Here is a 22,143-nt window from a genome sequence, read left to right as displayed (position 1 = left end):
ACGCCTTTTGTCAAAATTTGAACTTTAAATGCTTATAAAAAGAAATTGTGACTTTGGGTTTTTAATATTTTACAAATGGCATTGTAACAATATATTAGAAGCCTTGTATTATATTTTCAATCTTATTTACACAGCAAATAAAATTTTATTGGCAATTATAGAAAGAAAAACTGAAAAAAGGTGGCTAAGTGGATGTCACTCTGATTTACAGTAAGTGACAAGTTGGTAATATGTGGATGCCGGATGGTATTAAATTTGAATTCAATGATATACCTTATACCTACCATTGTATACGAAAAACGATTCTGAGCGGTGACGATTTGTCAGTGTGGATATTTTATATTATATTTATATTTTTAATACTTATTATTTATACAGTAGCCGGTAAAATATAAAAAAATAACTAAAATCGGTTTTCTTGGTTATTTAATATGAAATTTCCTCCAAATTTGAACATAAAATAACTATAAAAAAAACTGTGTTACATTGTGTTATACAATTTTAGGCGATGGTACATTTTATGTTAGTTTCGCTAATTTTAAGCAACTTAATACAATTAATGTTTTACATGATTTACCTATGTATTTTCTGAAGTTCAAGTAGTGTATTGTCTATTGACTGTTGCTATCTAAAACAACTAATATTTATGCCAAAATGTTGCATTTAATAAAAAAATTATGTATGTATTAAAGAATTAAAACCACAAAATATACTTGTGGATTTTTAATTATCTGCTCATAATGGCGTTTTGCGTATTTTTATAAATGTAAAAATTAAATGTTGCCGGTTTCATCTAGGACAAGCTTGGTATAGAGATAAATTGGAAAGTTGGGACTTAAAATTGAATACGACAAAAATGAATCAGACATTTCAAATTGGTTAAAGTATTTCTTTGGTTTGGTTTTTTTACCTTCTACTGAAATTTCTGATGCGTTTTATGAACTATTTCCTATTGGTCGTGATAATTTTAAGATATCGGAGTTTTCTGATTATATTTTAGGAAGTTTTATTGAAAATGACAGCTGCAGATATCCACCACACCTCTTGGCTGAACCACCTGTGAACGAACCAAGGACTAGAATGGTTCGATGGTCTAGAATCATACCACCGTCATTTGAAAGATCAATTTTATAACCCACACCCATCTATTTAATAGTATTTATAATTTTATTGAAGTGCTTAAACAGGTGTTGTTTACTTACTGGTGTAGACAGAAATTTACTTAAAAATGCAATCAAATGGACGAAAAACCACAAAACGTAGCTCTAAAGTCAACTCCAATATAAAAGCATAGAACTTGTACCTACATAGAAAAAATATTTCCAGATTGGACTATTTGAAAACTGTGGGCTTCAAATTTCAAATTTAATATTAAACTACTTATTATTAAAATATTATACTAATTATTACTTTTTAAGACTAATATTGTGTAATTTAAATTTCAATTTTTTTAATTAATTTTATATATAGTCACTAAAAGCTTAATATTAATAACTATATTATGATTTTAATAAAATACACTTTATATTTGTTGAATTATTTTTTTAGGCATCTAAAGCGCCTACAACCATATAAATGTACTGAGTATAAATTTCTTAGACTAAGGGTGGACCATTCCACCAGTACACCAGGAGTGATATTTATGAATATAATATCTATCACAAGGCGTATAATATTATAATATATGGAAAACATTGATATTTTCAACATCTTTATATTTATCGTTATAATATAGAAAGCTTTCTTCTGGCAGTTAAATGTAATAAATAGGGACCGGATTTATATGCAAATGCATATACGTATTGGAATAAGCTTTTTGAAATCTGATGAGAATTGTATCCGATTTAGATCATTTTTATTAAAATAACACGAACCGTATTTTGCATATTTCAACGTTTTTACCTATTAAATACTTATTTAATACATATTTGTAGGTTTATAGTGCATATTATTATTTATAGCACATATATTTGTTTTTCGTCGTATTTTCACGTTCACAGCCACATATAATATCGATAATATGCCAAAAAAAGATGATATACATAAATATACATATACATATATATGTATATATTATTATAATATCAATATAAATAAATTCATTGTTCCTATAATAGAGTTCAAGTGTTCGACGGAAGCCAATCAGGGCTAATATTTTATAGATTTAAGATAAATGACGTTAAATGGTGAAGAACTTAGTGAAGATGACAAAAATATACTTTTTTATACTATTAAAACCCTTATATACCTCTTTTATTACTTAATTAATTAATACTTATTTTTTACATAATTTTAAATAAAATGTTTTCGATTCAATTTTAAGTGCATATTTTGTAGCATATTAGAGCATTTTTAGAAGCATATTTTGCGGTCTTTTTGTGCATATAAATCCGGTCTCTAGTAATAAAAAACATATAAGGTGCGGTCACGCACAGGGCAGCACATCAGTATGTCGACCAGACCGTGTACGTGATGGCCAAGGACATGTTCAAAACCAAAATAATCGGACACGTCGCTACTCCAGTTGCTCACCGAGATGGGATTTTCGGCGAATTCGACCACCTGTGAGCTAAGACGTCGTCGTACTTGGGTATATTTTCGTCATTGCCAAACGGCAATTATTTGACAACATTGAACGGTTGAACTCCCTCATCAGCAATATCGCGTGTACCAGGGTTTGCTGAGCTTGATCGTCTACAATATTCGTTGAATTCATGTTGGACGTGGATATTGGCAGCCAGACGCTGCAAATCTGTGGAAATTGGACGGACGTTTTTCAATTCCTTGGAATACTTTTATTCATACCTATATAGTTCAGGGTAAATAAATTATATTCGCAAACGTTTACTTATTAGTTATTATCAAGGCTCGGAACTTTAGGCATTTGCATATTTTTCTAGAAAGTGCATATTGAAATTCTGATTCAATACAAATTCGAATCATAATACGTATATTTCAAATACAAAAATTTTTGTTGCATAATTTTGCATATTTCGTTATTTTTTGTGTGAATTCGCATATTTTAGGTTAGTATATTAGTATATTAGTATATTTTACGCGTCTATATATATTGTATATGTTTTTTTTTACTGTTATCTATGTACTTCTTGTCTGTAATGTTGTAAAAGCCGTCTGGCGTTGATTATAATAATAAATAAAATAAATAAATAAAATAAACTGGGGAATCGTGAAGCAAACTTTAGTAGACATATCAAACAATTTAAATAAAAAATCTATTACATGTAATAAAGCTCGTGGTTTACTTCATGCAATGATCGTCTTGAAACTACATTTATGTTGTTATTTTGGGGAGACCTACTACAACGATTTAATGCCATAAGTAAACTTTTACAATCAGTCAATATTATCAATTGATATTTGTACGGTTTGTGAACATAACAATTCATTAATAAAGTATGTTTCAAATCTCAGGAACGATGAAATGTTTTTACAATATCAAGAAAAAGCATTAACAAAATGTGATGTAAATGTTTATGAAACAACTTCTAAACGTAAAAGAAAAAGAAACAAAAAGAATGATGAAATAGTTGATCTAGAAGAAGTTGATTTGCCTAGTGATGTAGAATTCAAAGTCAATACATATTATGTAATTTGTGACTCTATAATTAACGAATTGACTACTAGAAAGTTGGCATATGATAATGTAATAACTAAGTATACAGTTTTTTTTTAAAACTTGAAATAATGAAAACATCAGAAGTATATGTATCAGCTGAAAATTTATATTTGTTGTACAAAAGTGATTTAGATGAAACTTTTATAAATGAGTGCATCCATTTCCAAAGTCATCTACAAAATATAAAATATTATCCTAAAAGTATAATTGATATGAGTACCACGATGAAAAAACATGAGTTGGAGGATATTTTTCCATATGTGAGTATAGCATTACGTATGTTTCTTTGTACTCCAGCGACTAATTGTACCGCAGAGTGGTCATTTTCGACACTTAGACGTATAAAAACATATCTAAGGTTAAATATATCCACAGACAGACTGAATGCATTGGCAATTTTAAATATTGAATCTCAATTAACTCATCAACTTAATTATAGCGACATATAATTGAAGATTTTGCCAATAATCTAGCCAGGAAAAAAATACATTAAAACTAAAGAACATTGTATGTTTTATTGTTATAATTTGTTAATTAAAAAAAAAAAAATGTATTTTTATTATGTTATAATTTGTTGGTTAAAAAAAGGTAATTTTATGTTTTATTATTTTATAATTTGTTAATTAAAAAAAGTATTAAATGATTTTCATTTATCAATTGTTAAGTTAGATTCTAATATTAAAGAATCAATTATAAACGAAATAATTAGTGTTATATTATTATTATTTATTGCGGTGATGGGAGGGGGGGGTATAAATTTATGCCCGGGGGTGCCAAATTTTAGATTCTGAACGAAGTGATGAATGTATTGATTTTACAATGATGTGTGTTTTTTTTTTTTTTTTTTTTTGTGTCTGACGACAACCTACTGTACAGCAGAGCGACATCCACGACTTACCCGCCTTTTTTAAGTATTTAAGATACTACTCAAATACTTTAATTGTAAAGTATTACAAATACTACTCAAATACTTTTCAAATATACTTTTGGTTTTTACAGTGGGTTTCTAATTATCGTAATATAAACACATAGGTAGTAGGTAATCTAATAGTTATCTAATAGTTTTAAAGGGAATATTGTTATTCAAAATTCAATAACTTTTTTTAGAAATCTGGTTTTCACAAACCTTTGGGCTTCGGCTAACACAGAACTACAGAATATTAAATAAAACTATTATTCTATTATTGTAGGTACCTATTATTGTAGGTAGTTGACAATAATATTTTTCCAACCAATTATTTCGAATAAAAATAAAATGTTCGAAATAAAAAACCAAAGTATTCAATACCAAAAAGTATTTAATACAAAAAAAAGTATTTAAAATACCATTCAAAATACTTCATGTTGAAAGTATTAAAAAAGTTATTCAATACTTAAAAAAGTATTTGAATACTTTTACTCAAATACTTTTACTTAAATACTTTACAGGACTGGTAATATTGCACTCACTTCCATTGGTTGCAGGTTCCAGTCTGTGGTGTATCTACGGGGGAGGGGGGGGGGTTCATATCCCCACGAAGACCAAATTTTGTACACAATATAACATGTATATAATAATATGAATATAATATGTGTATACTGAATGTCCGTTAAAAATTGTATATCCCCACTTGCAAAAATCCTAGATACGCTACTGCAGTACACTGTAGATACCCAGTATATTTTAATTTAGGTGCACTAGACGAAAATTCTTGTCCTGTAGCCGTCGAGAAACGCGTAGTGAAACCGAAAAAAAAAATGAAACTAATACGCACAATCCAATAATCATCATGTTTGAAATGTGGGTCCGACATATTATTTTAAGAAAAAAGAGAATAACAAATTTGTCGGTAAGATAGATAGGTACCAGAGGAGTGCCGAGTGGCACATTTCGACATAATCGTGATTGAATGAAAACAGCAAGCAGTAGCACGTTAGTGGTAGATGATAAGTTGGCCTAACCAACCATAGGTTCGGTCAAGCTTTCCGAGCACCCAACCATCAATGCCAAGACACCATACAAGCGTCGATTTATATACGTTATTATATACCTAGGTACTCACGTTGATGGTCGTCGTCGTGAAATCTGCCATTGGTTTTGCGTCCTTCTGGCATGCCAGACATGTTCGGTAGACGGTAAGTCGTCAAAACGATTACGTTTGAATATTAAACAATCCCAAATTGTATAGGTACTGTAAAGATTCGTTTAAAGTGTTAGACTATGATATTATAACAATGTGCATGGTTTTGTCGTGATGGATAATACGTACACTGCACAGAAATCACTAATTAGAAAACAGTAAGAAATAAAAACGTAAAATACGATTACAGAAATAAATCACGTCGGCCAACGGGATTTGATAAGGTGACTCCCCCGTCCGTGGTTGATAAAAAATATGGTTTCCCCCCAACGATGGACAACGGTAACACATCAATGCAGGGTTGCCACACTTTCAACTTTCATTGTTATGCATTGATTATAAAACATGGACCTATTTCATTGGCCGCGTAAAATCGGTGCGCGAAAAATTTATTTTCAAAATATTTCACTAATTTTTAATCTATTTATAGGCAATTGAAATAATCGATTTTTTTTTGATTTTTTTTTTATAAATGTTGATAAAAAAAAATTAGCTGGGACAAAATACTTGAAAATTTAATAGAAGGGTCCACATATGTTGTTCTAACTCCCATTCAAAAATTATAAAAATACATAGGCACAATTTTTTTTTATAAGCATTTAAAGTTCAAATTTTGACTAAATACGTAAAAATTACGGCAATGTTCAAATAATCTTAAACAGAAATTCCTAAAAGTTTTTCTTTTTAATTCTAAGATTTGGAAATTTAATACAAGGCTCCTAACATATTTTTACAATAGCAGTTGCAAAATAAAAGGAATACATTGTCACAATTTTTATTTATAAGCATTTAAAGTTCAAATTTTGACAACATATTATGTAAAAATCACGAAAATTCGTAAATTATTTTATGCTAGAAATTCATAAAAAATTTTCCTTTTATATCTAAGATTTCAAAATTTAATACAAGGCTCATAATATTTTTTTACAATAGCAATTGAAAAATAAAAGAAATATATAGTCACGATTTTTTTTTTATAAGCATTTAAAGTTCAAATTTTGACTAAATACGTAAAAATTACGGCAATGTTCAAATTATCTTAGACAGAAATTCATAAAAGTTTTTCTTTTTAATTCTAAGATTTGGAAATTTAATACAAGGCTCCTAACATATTTTTACAATAGCAGTTGCAAAATAAAAGGAATACATTGTCACAATTTTTATTTATAAGCATTTAAAGTTCAAATTTATACGAAATATGTCAAAATTGCGAAAATTTGCAAGTAATTTAGTGGTTGAAAAATCGTAAAAATTTTTTCTTTTATAACTAAGTTTTTAAAATTTGGTACAAGGTTCTCCATAAGTTTTTCTTTAAAAATAATATATCCTAGACTGACAAATCATCTCCGTTCAGAATCGTTTTTCGTATACAATGATATAATATCATTGGATTCAAATTTAATTCCATCCATTACAGTAACCCACTTGTAACCTACTGTACAGCAGAGCGACATCCACGACTTACCCGCCTTTTTTTAAATACGGGCCTGGTCCCAAATCATTACACCATATTCCAGGTGGGGACGAACAAAAGCAGAATAAAGCGCTTTTAAACAACTACGCACACAATATACTGAATTCAGATGAAATTCTTTTGATGAAACCAAACATTTTCAAAGCCTAGAGTGCTAATAAAACTTAGAGTGCGATCAAAAGTGCAGATATCTAGGTCAACAACATTGCTACCAGTAGCAATCCTAGTAAAGCATGATGTCAGTGTAAAATGTTAATTATTTTAAAAGCTTGTTGGTTATCGCAAAACTTATTATTTATCTTAATGTATAATGTATTCAAAACATATTAGAATTTCATTTCTTTTTTAAGTTTTAACTGTTATTTTCCTGGTATACTATCAGCTATATATTTAGCTTTCACGATTTATTTTTTTAATGTAATCGACTGTTTGTTACCGTAGAAAATAATTTATTGTAGTTATAATTATCGTTCTTAAACATATTAAAATTAAAAACTTAAAATAATATTTTCTTGAAAAATACATTTTTTTTTTTTAAAAAAGTATATAATTAAAAAAAATTATATATCTAGAATGATTTCGCCTGGCCGTTTAAAAACTGTTGAACACGTCAATGGTTATAATGACAAATATGTACATTGCAATCGGCCCGTGTGGGTATTTGGACCTACATATTATGCAAGATGTACCAATATTTGGAATTCCATTTTTGAAATTCATGCCAGCTGCTATCAGGTAACAAAAATATATTCTGTGTAGTTTATAAAATTGATACCTATAATTATTATGATTGAGGTGGAAGATGTGGGAGATACGTCATCAAGGCATAGTTTAAAAAGGGTAAATGAATAATGATTATAATAATATATTTATTCGTGTACATAGGTGCCGGACAATTGTCAAAATATGCGTCGCCGTAAATGTTACGATTTTTCACCGTGAACTGGTTGTTGAGTCCACATTATTGTGGGTGCCATCCATCATGGTGAATAATGTGAAAAACGATAATAAAATGGGGCAACCACCGTCTGCCGTCAAATATTCACCGGTCATGATTGCGGGAATGACAGCATTTACGAAGATATTATTCACATTTTGTTCGTTTTTTGGTAAGGCCATAATTTCAACCATCATGTCCGTGAATTATACACACCACGAGCATGGACGTACCGCACGCGAACAACGACAAGCCCAGAAGCACCAAGCACACGTCCTTGAAAATCACGTATCGTCCGGTGGACATTCCATAGAGGGCATACGTCACGCACATCTCGACAATGAATGGGTATATCATCATATTGCATGCGTTACCAAGGTATCCTATGAGGGCCACTATCACTTGGAAGTCGCTGGTGACCGGTGAGGCTACTACAGTGGTGACTGCGGAAAAATCAATGCCGTCTATTAATTGTTAGTCAGTGTAATATAACGAGTCCTATATGAGTAGTAATATTATTAATTAATAATACAATAAAAATCATAATATTGTTATGCGCTAGACCAGTGGTTCTTAACCTTTTTTGAATGACGGAACATAATATTTTATACAATTTTCGCGGAACACAGTTTATGTATTCATGTAGGTTTACAAATTTTATAATATATTAAGTAATGCATGTATAGTATAAAATAGTTTACATACAAATTACAAATTAGTCAATTAAAAATAATAAAATCAATAAAAAAAATTTCACAATTTTATAATTTTCCTCCCGATTTTAAAATGTTGGCAGAACACTTATTTTTAGTTAGATGTTCCGTGGAACATCGGTTAAGAACCACTATGCTAGACTATGTAAAATCCATTAAAGGTAAAATTAATGTAGAATATATAAGCCTATTGCCTAAGAATAAAGAACGGAATAGAACCAATAATTATACTGTATATGGTTCATGAATAAGTCGTTTATTTTCTCTAAATTAACTTTTAAACTTAATAGGTAAGTAAACATTTTTTTTTTATATAAAATAAACTATTGCCATCCCTCGTATTAATGATTGTAATAAAAATGTCGTATTATAGAGGTAGGTACCTAATACCTGTGTTAGTGTGTACGGCCGGTGTACCACCTCCGTTTAATTAAAAAACGATACTCATATAATAATAAGGAATCATAAATTTGGTTAAAATTTGACCTTGCTTAATTATTATAATTAATATGATAAAGTTAATTTATTACTTTTTATTCATTACTAACCCTTTACCGCCCACACAACAAATACCCATGTGAAAAATAAACCATTGTTTTTGCAAAGAATTGTTGGTATTTTATGCTATTTTTTTCTATATTGGAACACTACAATAATATAGTTTTTAAAGCAAAATTAAGTGATTAGGTCTATTAATTTGATTATAATACACGCGATCTTCTCGAGAGAACCCTGTAATACTGTGGTCTGTGAAATATTGTCACAGTGTCGCATTTAAACCTTTTTCACCCTGTTATACACCAGTTGTTTTAATTTCAAATAGTATAATACATTAATATTATATTTTAGTATACAATACCTACTGTTATTGAAATAATTTCACTTTTAAAAGTTTTAATAATTCACAAGGGAACAAATTTCCGAACACAAAATGTTCCCAAAATCTTGGCGCCCGTGGCAGTTGTAGCCAGTTCCCCCTTAAATTCAGCCCTGCATATTGACATGATGGTCTTACCAAAAAACGAACAAAATGTGAATAATATCTTCGTAAATGCTGTCATTCCCGCAATCATGACCGGTGAGTATTTGACGGCAGACGGTGGTTGCCCCATTTTACTATCGTTTTTCACATTATTCACCATGATAGATGGCACCCACAATACTGTGGACTCAACAACCAGTTCACGGTGAAAAATCGTAACATTTAAGGCGACGCATGTTTTGACAATTGTCCGGCACCTATGTACACGAATAAATATATTATTATAGTTATTATTCATTTACCCTTTTTAAACTATATGCCTTGATGACGTATCTCCCACTCAATCATAATAATTATGGGTATCAATTTTATAAACTGTACAGAATATATTTTTGTTACCTGATAGCTGGCATGAATTTCAATATTAGAACTCCAAATATTGGTACGTCTTGTTGATCCAAATACCCACACAGGCCGATTGCAATGTACATATTTGTAAGTATGATCATTGACGTGTTCAACAGTTTTAACGGCCAGGCAATATCATCATTCTTTCTAATCGACCCGTCTTCTATTTTAAACACCTAAACCAATTTGAATACTATGCTACAAATTCAATATAACCATAAACTTTCGGGGGAATTTCTTTTAAAGGTAATAATTAATAAATATATAATAAAAAATTGTATCTACATAATATAATAATAATTAGTAAAAATGATAATATATTATAGTAGGTATATCATTTATTTTAGTTATATATATATTTTTTTTTTTAAGTGTATTTTTCAAGAAAATATTATTTTAAGTTTTTAACTTTAGTGTGTTTAAAAACGATAATTATAATTACGAACAATTATTTTTACGCGTAACCCTATGTAACAAAAACAATCGTAAAAATGAAATTCTGAATATACCAAGGAAATACCAATTAAAAAAAGAAATTAAATTCTAATATGTTTTTAATACATTAACATAAATAATAAGTGTTGCAACAACCAACAAGCTTTTAAAATAATTACTATTTTTGACTGACATCATGCTCTACTACTATTTACATAGGTACCTACATACATGACTTTTAAGAAATGCATACGGAAAACTGATTCATAAAAGTTTCAACACGTCCATATGATAATAATAACTAAAGAGTAAATGTTTGCTAATATAATATATTATTTACCTGAACTATAGGTATGAACGTGAACAAAAGTATTCCAAAAAATTGAAAGACGTCCGTCCAATTGCCACACATCAGCGTCTCCCTGTCGATGTTCATGTCGGACGTGAATATATTGTAAAAGATTATGCTCAGCAAAGCGGTACACGTGATATTGCTGAGGAGGTTCAACGGTGTCAAATAATTACCATTTGGCAATAACAAAAATATCAGGCACACGATCTCGAAGCTCAGAGAAACATTGAAAAAATTCACCGAAAATCCCATCTCGGTGAGCAACTGGAGTCATAAAAGCACATAAAAGCGACGTGTCCGGTTATTTTGGTTTTTCGAAACATTTAAGTGTTACAAAGTATGAATTATTTTGATGTATATTATACTATACAGAGTGTAACAGAAAGACCTGACAAATTAAATAACCTTTTCTAATTGATTTTTTTGTTTTTCAAAATTAACATTTTTAAATTTAAAATAGCTAATTTGTAAATTTAATTGCTGGATACATTTTGATGGTAAAAACGTTAATTTAAGTCGAGTGGTTTATTTTTACAGTTTTTAAAAATATTACTATTATTTTGGAGCAAATTTGAAACGTAATAATAATAATAATACTATTAATTATTGATTACCAACAGCAATACAGTATTGTTCTTCAGTGTATTACATAGAGTGGATAACATAATAAATAAAACTAGTGTTAGTCGCCTACTCCAAGCCGTAGCTGTGCGGAGAAGTGAGTTTTCATAACTTCTTACAAAATATTATTTTTAGGAGTTTCCTGACATATAAGCAGCATATTTCTTAAATTATTTATCATCCATATAATTTTCATAATTTTTGTTTAACTGATTTTTTTTTTAGTCATGTCTTTCTGTTACATCTTATATATATGTTATCGTAAATTATGATTTTCAGACATTAAATTCAAATGGCTAGTCTAGTCGATTGTTTTTCATAGGTATTGGTATTATATTGGATAATAATTTTAGTGAATAGGTAACACTAAGGCAGACAATGTCATATCATAAGTACTTAAGGAAAAAATAAAATAATGTTCGAGATTGATCAGTCATTATCATTATTATTGACTATGACCAAAGTGACCAAAATTAACAGGGCTGTTATAAATAATTACATACCTTTAGCAAAAAGTAATTCACGATACATTATACATTTTAATTTACAGATAATTAACTACGTACTAGAAAAAATGTATTAGGTACCTACTATAATTTCAGAACAATTTATATAATTATTATTAGATTCAAATTTATTTCGACATAATTTATCAATAAACTGTAAATGAATGATAATATATTGTAATTTTGGAGTGCGAAAAGCCGCTTAGCTGAACGATAAATACCTATACAGTAGGTATACATATTTAGTTTGAATTTTATTCTATTTTGCAGTGGCTGTGTTGGAATCCTTGATATCCCATAAGTCATAACACCATAATATATTGTCTCCAACCGTAAATGAACCTATAATCTAAGTTTATAAAACATAATAGTAAAGGCTTGATACTCTATATCAGAAAAACTTTGTATGCATGACATGTACAGCGTTGCCTAAATTATCAAGTCAAAGTTTTAAATATATATATGTTACCTGAAATAGATAATGACTAACGTACCCAGGCATTATACCTATTATTATCATTTGACTAGACATTAGTTAATAATGTCTGAATTCATGATATTTACGGTAACAAATAGTTAGACACTACATAAATAGTATTATACGTATATGTACCTCGTAAATTGTCAACGACACGAATTTCGTGTACAGACAACTCTTCCCAAAATTCAACATCAGGTTCGTGGCGATAAACGTAAACCTTTCAGTGCATAAACAAAATAATGTATAAAAGGTGTAAACACAACTGGACCCTTCGTAAAAATCCTATCTATATAATATTATAATATAATAATAATATTTATATGCCTCTAGTTCGTTGTCTGTGTGACTTTTTACAAAATATATTTATGCTACAAACTGTTAATCAATCAACGCATACATCACTTTCAGCGTGTAAATAATACAAATATCATTATTATAAATTATAATATACAGTGAGACCTCAATAACTTGAATCGGTTGGTACGAAAAAAAATTTAAGGTATCGAAAATTCGAGTTAATATAGAAAAAAATGTGTGTATATTTATTGAAATGCAAGGGCGAAGATATTCCTTCGAGTTATCAAAAATTGGTCTTTTATATAGGTAGACGTTCAAGTATCGATTTTCACTGTACATTATTATATTATATTGTTTACCTTAAAAAAGTTGAAAACCATTTGCAGATTACTCTCGGGCCACATGCCAAGCTGTACTCGATCAAGTTCTGATACGGCACAGTCGGCACTCTATGTATTTCACATAGTTTATACCTTAAATGACACTATAACACACATTTCAAATCAAAAATTTTAACTTTTGACAGACGATCTATCACCCCTTATAAAACCTATGTATAATTTTTAAGGCATTATTCGGCTTCTTAAGAAAACCGTCGGAAACATTCGATCTATGCAGTCATGCAAATGATTTATAATCGAAACAGACGTGTATATATTATATATTTATATATAACGGTTCTGTATGTGTAGTATAAATGCCTATACAAACATTGGAGATGATCGTTTTAATAAATGACTGAAAATCTTTCCACGTGTTTATAATAAGTATAAATAATAGATTGACTATGTAACTAAAATCAGTAAAATCTCATCTTTTGTTCGATATTGTTAAGGCAATTTTAATGAAACACGATGCTATAATATTATTATAATGGAGGGTATAGCTATAATGAAAGTACACAACCACACCATTTATATGTTCCTACACTATGCTCGCATTCGATTAAAATCATTGTATTTGACTTATACAACCATATTATCGAGTTTACATTAAATTTCGAGTTTAAAAAGGTGATTATAAGATCAACGAGCTTATAGTGTATTCCGCCCTTTTATGAAGTATATTATAATATGTAAGTGTGTATTCTATACGATATCTTTGAATTATTATCTGGTTACTTATACGACAACTAAACTTAAAGAAACAGAATCGGTTTATACTCGCCATTCCGCCTTATACACACACACTCACACACTAACACACATATCGCATGTCATCACTCAATATCTATATTTTGTTCCTTAGAAGTGCAGCTTTCCATGGTAGTTCTAGTGAAAACATTTGTGTACTCACCAAGGTAGTAAAGGTGTAGGTAAACATCAATCCGGCGATAAAGCACAACGCCAAGCCGGTGATCACGCCTACCTGCTTAAACGCGTGTGGTAGGCACAAGAACCCGAGCCCAATAGAACGGCTAACGAAATATGTGAACGACGAATAGTACCTGTGGAAAAATAAAACATATTTTGAAAAGTTGGGAGGGTAAAAAATGTATATTCAATTATACTTATATACAATACGCATTGACATATGCGTGAGACAATGCAGTGCAAGTAGTACCCAAGGAAACTAAGTAATTTTTCAAAATCGGAGTCCAACGCCAATAGACAAAGGCAACAATTAAAAAATATTAAAATGTCTAATTTTATTAAGTATAACGCATAACAGTATAGGATAATGCAATACTCTGTAATTACCCTGGCCTGAAAAATCGTTACGATTATGCCCAGGAACATGATGCATTTACACTTTTTTTAACGTACCACGACAAAACGTTAAATTCCTAAGTCTTTGCATACAAAGTTTGATTTTATATAGAAAGTAAAGCTATCGTAAGTCATTGCCGTGCAAAATTCAATGGAACGAATTTTCATTTTTTTGCTAAAGGTATTTGGAAATAATTGTGCCGAGGGCCAAATCTCATGATTGACCGACGCGGTACTTAAGACGTTATAGACAGCACCATATTGTTTATTTTATTAAATTTTAATAACATTTTACAACCACAGTGTAGGTATTATTAACAATATGCGCCGTGGTTATGAAATTATATGACGTGGGGCCTTACGTGTCATCCGAAGTGAGGCTTGGCGGATCGTAGTTGAGGAAATTCTGCATCATCAGGCTAGACGACGTTTGCGATGTACATGACAACAGCCCCGATGACAATGTTGATGAAGACTGAGGTTTGCTGACCATATTCGACTCGGTCGATGTATCGTCGCAACTATTGGTTATACCCACATCTCCGTCCGACATTTTCCGACCGACAGAGTAATATGTATTATATAATATTATAAAGGTTTCACACGTATTCAGCAATTTGCGAATTTTCTGAAACCGTATGTAATGCACTGAACTATAATATTATTATAATATGCACTCGTTTCCTATAGGAACGAAACACCGTCGTCTCGACACCGATGATCATATATAGGGTTCTTGCACACGAGACATTTTGTGGCCAACTACAATATTATAGGGTCCCGAGGAAATCGCATAAAATTCAATAATTTACATTTTAACTTGCCACCTATATTATAACTTGTAGTAGGATTTCTTAATTTCTATTTGGAAATAATTTCAACCTGTTTCGAAGCAAACAATTATACCTAAATTATCCTGAAACATAGTTTCAAAACACTACTCTGCAATTATACCACTTGAAACAATATAATTTTAATATTGTAATAAAATACAATATATCGTTTAAAAAATGTAGTATTATAATCAAATTAAATATTCATTAATATTGAAATATTAAAATACAAATCATGCTTTATTAAAAAAATGTATTTATATTATTTTTAAACAGGATTCTGGACTAAGAAATTAATGCGCTGCGAAATACCATAAATATACATGCACGAATGCAAAATTTAAATATTTCCATTTGACCCAAAATTCCGAAATATTATGCTAAATAAACTCAATACAATTAAATATTAATTGATAATCGTGTTTTTAAAAAAATAATAAAACAAACATTTTCAGATACCAGATTATTTCATACTACCAAGTACCAAGTACCTACCAGGACCAAGCATTCTGTATAGGTACCTACCTATTATTATTGACTATTGACATCCCTGCGATTAATTGTGTTAATTATATGGAATAATAATGGTCAGATCATTAATTTTCTTTGAATAAATTAAACTCAAACAATGTATAGATACATAATTGAGTAAGTACCTACTATTTATGTACATAGTTTTACTTATTGTTGATGGAAAAATCGTATACACACACCTAATAAGTAAAATATTATTGTTATTAATTATTTATTATACCTAAATAATTATTTATACGTACTGGTTTCACTCTTTGTTGATAAATGTTTAAATTGTTTACATAAAAATTGTACAGCAAAAAAAAAATAGATTGAATTATTAATTCCTAACCGTATTTTCATATTGTATAGGTAAGCTTATAATTTTTATTTATAACTCCAGAAATATAGATTTTGACATATTAATATGTGTTTTAATATTTTATTTTCAAAAAGTCTAATTTTTATTTAAAACTAAACTATTATTCCTTCATAGATGTTTTAGTATAAGTGCTTTTGTTGTACACGTCTATATTAATTTGTGTAAGTAATAAAAACAGTTTTTCGATTTCGTTTTGAATTAAAACCTGTGGATATTTATTATATTACTACTTACTACACTGAAAAATAAATCACAATTTAAATATAGTTAATACCTATTATGGATTATAATTTAAAATATTATATATATTTATAATAATTAAACAATACAATATATTTCGACCAATTTCATAAATAAATGTATATTACATTCAAAGGTAAGTGGTTAAAATATAAGTTAGAATTAAGCTCAGAAATAGCTAATCATTACATAGTATATATTATAGTGTACTTATATTATTTAAGCGAAGAACAATTGAACATTTTATACATTTTTAACTACAAAATAATTATTAAATTTTAAATTTGATAAATTTAGTCAAAATTCGAACTTTAAATGCTTATAAAAAAAAATTATACATATGTATTTTAAATATTTTTCAACTGATATTATAAAAATATATCAGGAGACTTGTATTACATTTTCACACTTTTTGGCCCAAGAAATAAAACTATTGATATTCATAGAAAAAAAAACTAAAAAATTGAAATTTGAAATTGTCCGTAAACAGCTCAAAACGAGTTAAAAATATTTTAAAAATTTCATAAAGTGTAGGAATTAATTAAATTGATACCTAATGTATCTACAGTAATTTGTTTTTGAATTACAACAAAATTTAAGAAAATCGTTACATGAGAAATCGAGTGAATATCCAATGTAAGCTATTAAATATTAAAAACGCTCTCCTGCAGTACAATTTACCATTTTTGATATATACGGCCCTCTTAATGTAGGTACTGACAGTGCGATGTTATACTCACACCATAGCCCACAAGAAATGTTTAGTTTAGGCACAGAAAAATAGGTTTTGATATTCGTCGACAAACGCGTTTTATCATATATGTGACTAGATTGCACGGAATAGCTATTAAGATATTAATAGAACATTAGAATGTTTTTTGCTTAAATCATTTTAAATCTGTTTTTGAAAAAAAGCTCCCACAAAAATTTGCTGTCCCCCAAAAAGTGCTGCCCAGGGCCATTGCCCCCCTCTAAATACGCCACTGATTGTTGTAGTTTACTTAAAATCCGTTACCCTGATGAGTGATAGTACATTCAAATGGACCTGATTATTAAGCATTCTATTATAATTGATTTATCTACAACAATGTTGAGTATAGGTTTTAGGTACCTATTAAAACTTATTTATTAAATATTTTCATCACAGTCTATGAATAAACACCACAGGTACTACAATACTACATATTATAATATCCACATATTTTTATATTTTATATTGCATATCGTAAACCTTAGCCCTATATTATATTTGAGTATCGCTCGATTACTTGTGAGCCAGATAAAAAGTGGCTATGACACCACCACCAGGTATCAAACCGATAATAATATATCCAAGCACATTGTGAAGTATGTTACCACGATGGAAATTGTCAGTCTGTTATTATATTATAATATTATAGATAATTAATGTAGGTACCTACCTATATGTTGGATCAAGTATACTAATATACTATCACTATATGGCGATTACAACGACATATAAGTACACAACGTGGACATCCTTATAAGTTATAATAACTTTTATTCTTCTCTATGGTCGACATCCAACGATTCAAGTATCCAACGTCGAAGTAAGCCGGACAGCGCTTCATAACGGAAGATTCCATTTTTCGCGCACCGATTTTACGCGGCCAATGAAATAGGTCTATGTTTTATAATCAATGCATGACAATGAAAGTTGAAAGTGTGGCAACCCTGCATTGATGTGTTACCGTTGTCCATCGTTGGGGGGAAACCATATTTTTTATCAACCACGGACGGGGGAGTCACCTTATCAAATCCCGTTGGCCGACGTGATTTATTTCTGTAATCGTATTTTACGTTTTTATTTCTTACTGTTTTCTAATTAGTGATTTCTGTGCAGTGTACGTATTATCCATCACGACAAAACCATGCACATTGTTATAATATCATAGTCTAACACTTTAAACGAATCTTTACAGTACCTATACAATTTGGGATTGTTTAATATTCAAACGTAATCGTTTTGACGACTTACCGTCTACCGAACATGTCTGGCATGCCAGAAGGACGCAAAACCAATGGCAGATTTCACGACGACGACCATCAACGTGAGTACCTAGGTATATAATAACGTATATAAATCGACGCTTGTATGGTGTCTTGGCATTGATGGTTGGGTGCTCGGAAAGCTTGACCGAACCTATGGTTGGTTAGGCCAACTTATCATCTACCACTAACGTGCTACTGCTTGCTGTTTTCATTCAATCACGATTATGTCGAAATAATATGTCACTCGGCACTCCTTGGGTAGGTACCTATCTATCTTACCGACAAATTTGTTATTCTCTTGTTTCTTAAAATAATATGTCGGACCCACATTTCAAACATGATGATTATTGGATTGTGCGTATTAGTTTCATTTTTTTTTTCGGTTTCACTACGCGTTTCTCGACGGCTACAGGACAAGAATTTTCGTCTAGTGCACCTAAATTAAAATATACTGGGTATCTACAGTGTACTGCAGTAGCGTATCTAGGATTTTTGCAAGTGGGGATATACAATTTTTAACGGACATTCAGTATACACATATTATATTCATATTATTATATACATGTTATATTGTGTACAAAATTTGGTCTTCGTGGGGATATAAACCCCCCCCCCTCCCCCGTAGATACACCACAGACTGGAACCTGCAACCAATGGAAGTGAGTGCAATATTACCAGTCCTGTAAAGTGTAAAGTATTTAAGTAAAAGTATTTGAGTAAAAGTATTCAAATACTTTTTTAAGTTTTGAATAACTTTTTTAATACTTTCAACATGAAGTATTTTGAATGGTATTTTAAATACTTTTTTTTGTATTAAATACTTTTTGGTATTGAATACTTTGGTTTTTTATTTCGAACATTTTATTTTTATTCGAAATAATTGGTTGGAAAAATATTATTGTCAACTACCTACAATAATAGAATAATAGTTTTATTTAATATTCTGTAGTTCTGTGTTAGCCGAAGCCCAAAGGTTTGTGAAAACCAGATTTCTAAAAAAAGTTATTGAATTTTGAATAACAATATTCCCTTTAAAACTATTAGATAACTATTAGATTACCTACTACCTATGTGTTTATATTACGATAATTAGAAACCCACTGTAAAAACCAAAAGTATATTTGAAAAGTATTTGAGTAGTATTTGTAATACTTTACAATTAAAGTATTTGAGTAGTATCTTAAATACTTAAAAAAATATGTATTTGAGTATTTACTCAAGTACTTTATAAAAGTATTCTTTACAGGACTGAATATTACAAGTGTTACTGCTTGAACTGGTTATGTTACGAGAGGTCCGTAGGTGTGTAGGACCTCGAGTTTTTCGATCGGAGACAGAAAGTATCGTCAGCGACTTGCCATACTTAACTGGGAATGTCAATTGTTACATGTTAGGCAGTGGCGTAACCAAGAATTTTGTATGGTAGGGGGGGGGGCTTTAGGGTTTTTGTAAAATCACTTTCTGAATATAATATAAACTAAAATAAACACGGTAAATTGTGAGGGGGCTATTATAGTACCCTTAGCCCCCCCACCCCGACTACAATTTAGGCATCTCTGTGACAGTTTAAAATATATACCTACATGACTAGACGACGCGTAACAGCAGCTGTGCGAGGCTTACAGGTATATTATAAAATATTATCTATACCAACAACGTTGGCAGCGGTAAATCCGGCTCATAGTATACACAAGAAACTAACTTTTGGAATAATTACTTTTGTTCTAATCAATATTTTTAAATTTTTTTTTAATATTTAATTTATAGCCACTTGTGCTACACGTGTAATAAAAAAATTATATTTATTTTTTATGGGATTTTTTAGTACTGAAAATAAAAAATTTTTAAATTGATTTAAATTTTTTTGAATAAATTAAAAATAGCCAATTTGTGAATCTGATTATAAGAAGGGTTTGGATGGTAAAAACATTTATCTAAGTCAAGTATAATAGTTTATTTTTTAGAATTTTAGATTCTGAGTGAAACGAGAATGTATTGATTTTACAATGATTTGTTTTTTTTTTAAATTCTATTATTTTTTTTTGTGTGTCTGTCATCACCTTTTAGGACAGTAAAAGTGCTTCGATTTCCTTCAACAGTATTTTTTCTGATAGGAAAGTGAATTTAGTTGGTACTTTGGGAGGTCAAAAGTAAAATTTTTTCCAGTAGTTTTCAAAAGCGCCGTGAAAAACAAAAGAAAAATTAAGGAAAACCGGGAATTTTCACGCAAAATCTGTTTTCGAGAAAATTGATTTTGGTTTTTGGTGTAACTTTAAAACAAATAACCGTAGATACATGAAATTTTCACTGGTTGTTTATATTTCCATTTTGTATACACCATAAAATTTTAAAAATATTTTGATTTTTTTTGATCTGTCTACGGATCTTTTCAGTTTTCAATTTGTTTAGTTATTTTTTCTATAAATATCCATAAAATTTTGTTTGTTGGGTAAAAAAGCGTGAAAATTAAAATTTTTTTTTTTGCAAGGCTCCTGATATATTGTTTCAATAGCAGTTGAAAAATATCAAAAATATAATATAGGCACAATTTTTTTTTATAAGCATTTAAAAATCGAATTTTGACAAAGTTTATCAAATTTAAGATTCAATAATTATTTTGTAGTTAAAAATTTATAAATTGGTCAACTTTTATATCTAAGGATTGAAAATTTAAAACAAGATTCCACGTAAGTAGTTAATTCTGTTACCAAAAAATCTAAAAACACATAAGCACAGTTTATTTTTATACTCATTTTAAGTTCAAATTTTGACGAAATTACATATTAAAATACCTAGAATAACTATTTTAGTTATTTTGTTGCGATTGTATAATATTATTCGTGGGTACATGAACCTTCTAAAGTATACTATTATATATCTATGATAGTATCACGGTTTGTTGTTGATATATAACGCGTTACCTAATGGATATTGTGATATGATTAATTTGGAATTTATTATTGATATTATAGATACCTAAGTATAGATACTATAGATAAGTATACCTATAAAAGGTATGTCTAATACCTAGACTGACAAACCGTCTCCGCTCAGAATCGTTTTTCTTAAACAGTGATATTATATCGTTGAATTCAAATTTAATACTATCCATTATACAGTGACCCACTTGTAACCTACTGTACAGCAGAGCGACATACACTTACCCACCTTTTTTTCTATGAATATCAATAAAATTTTATTTGTTTGTTGAAAAAGCTTGAAAATTTAATAGAAGGTTCCTATTATATTGTTTCAAAGGCAGATTAAAAAAATTAAAAATCCATAGTCACAATTTTTTTTATAAGCATCTAAAGTTCAAATATTGACAAAATACGTAAAAATGACGAAAATTTGCAAATTATTTTGAGTTAGAAATTCATAAAAAATTTTCTTTTTAAATCTAAAATTTAAAAATGTAATACAGATTCCTCAAAAGTTTGTTTACCTTTTTCAAAAAAAAAATGTCTACAGGCAAGTCAAATTACATTTT

The 22,143-nt window shown here is 29.4% G+C and overlaps 1 protein-coding gene across 1 annotated transcript in view; it reads left to right on the top strand.

Moving 5' to 3' along the window:
- The first annotated feature begins 18,323 nt into the window (after positions 1–18,323).
- LOC100569311 (nuclear RNA export factor 1-like) overlaps positions 18,324–22,143 on the top strand; it is a 10,212-nt gene continuing 6,392 nt past the window's right edge. Inside the window, exon 1 of the mRNA XM_029488810.1 lies at positions 18,324–18,712. Coding sequence (XP_029344670.1) covers positions 18,652–18,712 — 61 coding nt within the window. The 5' untranslated portion in view covers positions 18,324–18,651. The remainder of the gene's footprint in view (positions 18,713–22,143) is intronic.

Source organism: Acyrthosiphon pisum, chromosome A1 (assembly GCF_005508785.2).
Source record: "Acyrthosiphon pisum isolate AL4f chromosome A1, pea_aphid_22Mar2018_4r6ur, whole genome shotgun sequence".
NCBI classification, from domain to species: domain Eukaryota; kingdom Metazoa; phylum Arthropoda; class Insecta; order Hemiptera; family Aphididae; genus Acyrthosiphon; species Acyrthosiphon pisum.
Note: the sequence above shows the minus strand (reverse complement) of the source record. Positions and strands in the feature narration are given on the sequence as shown.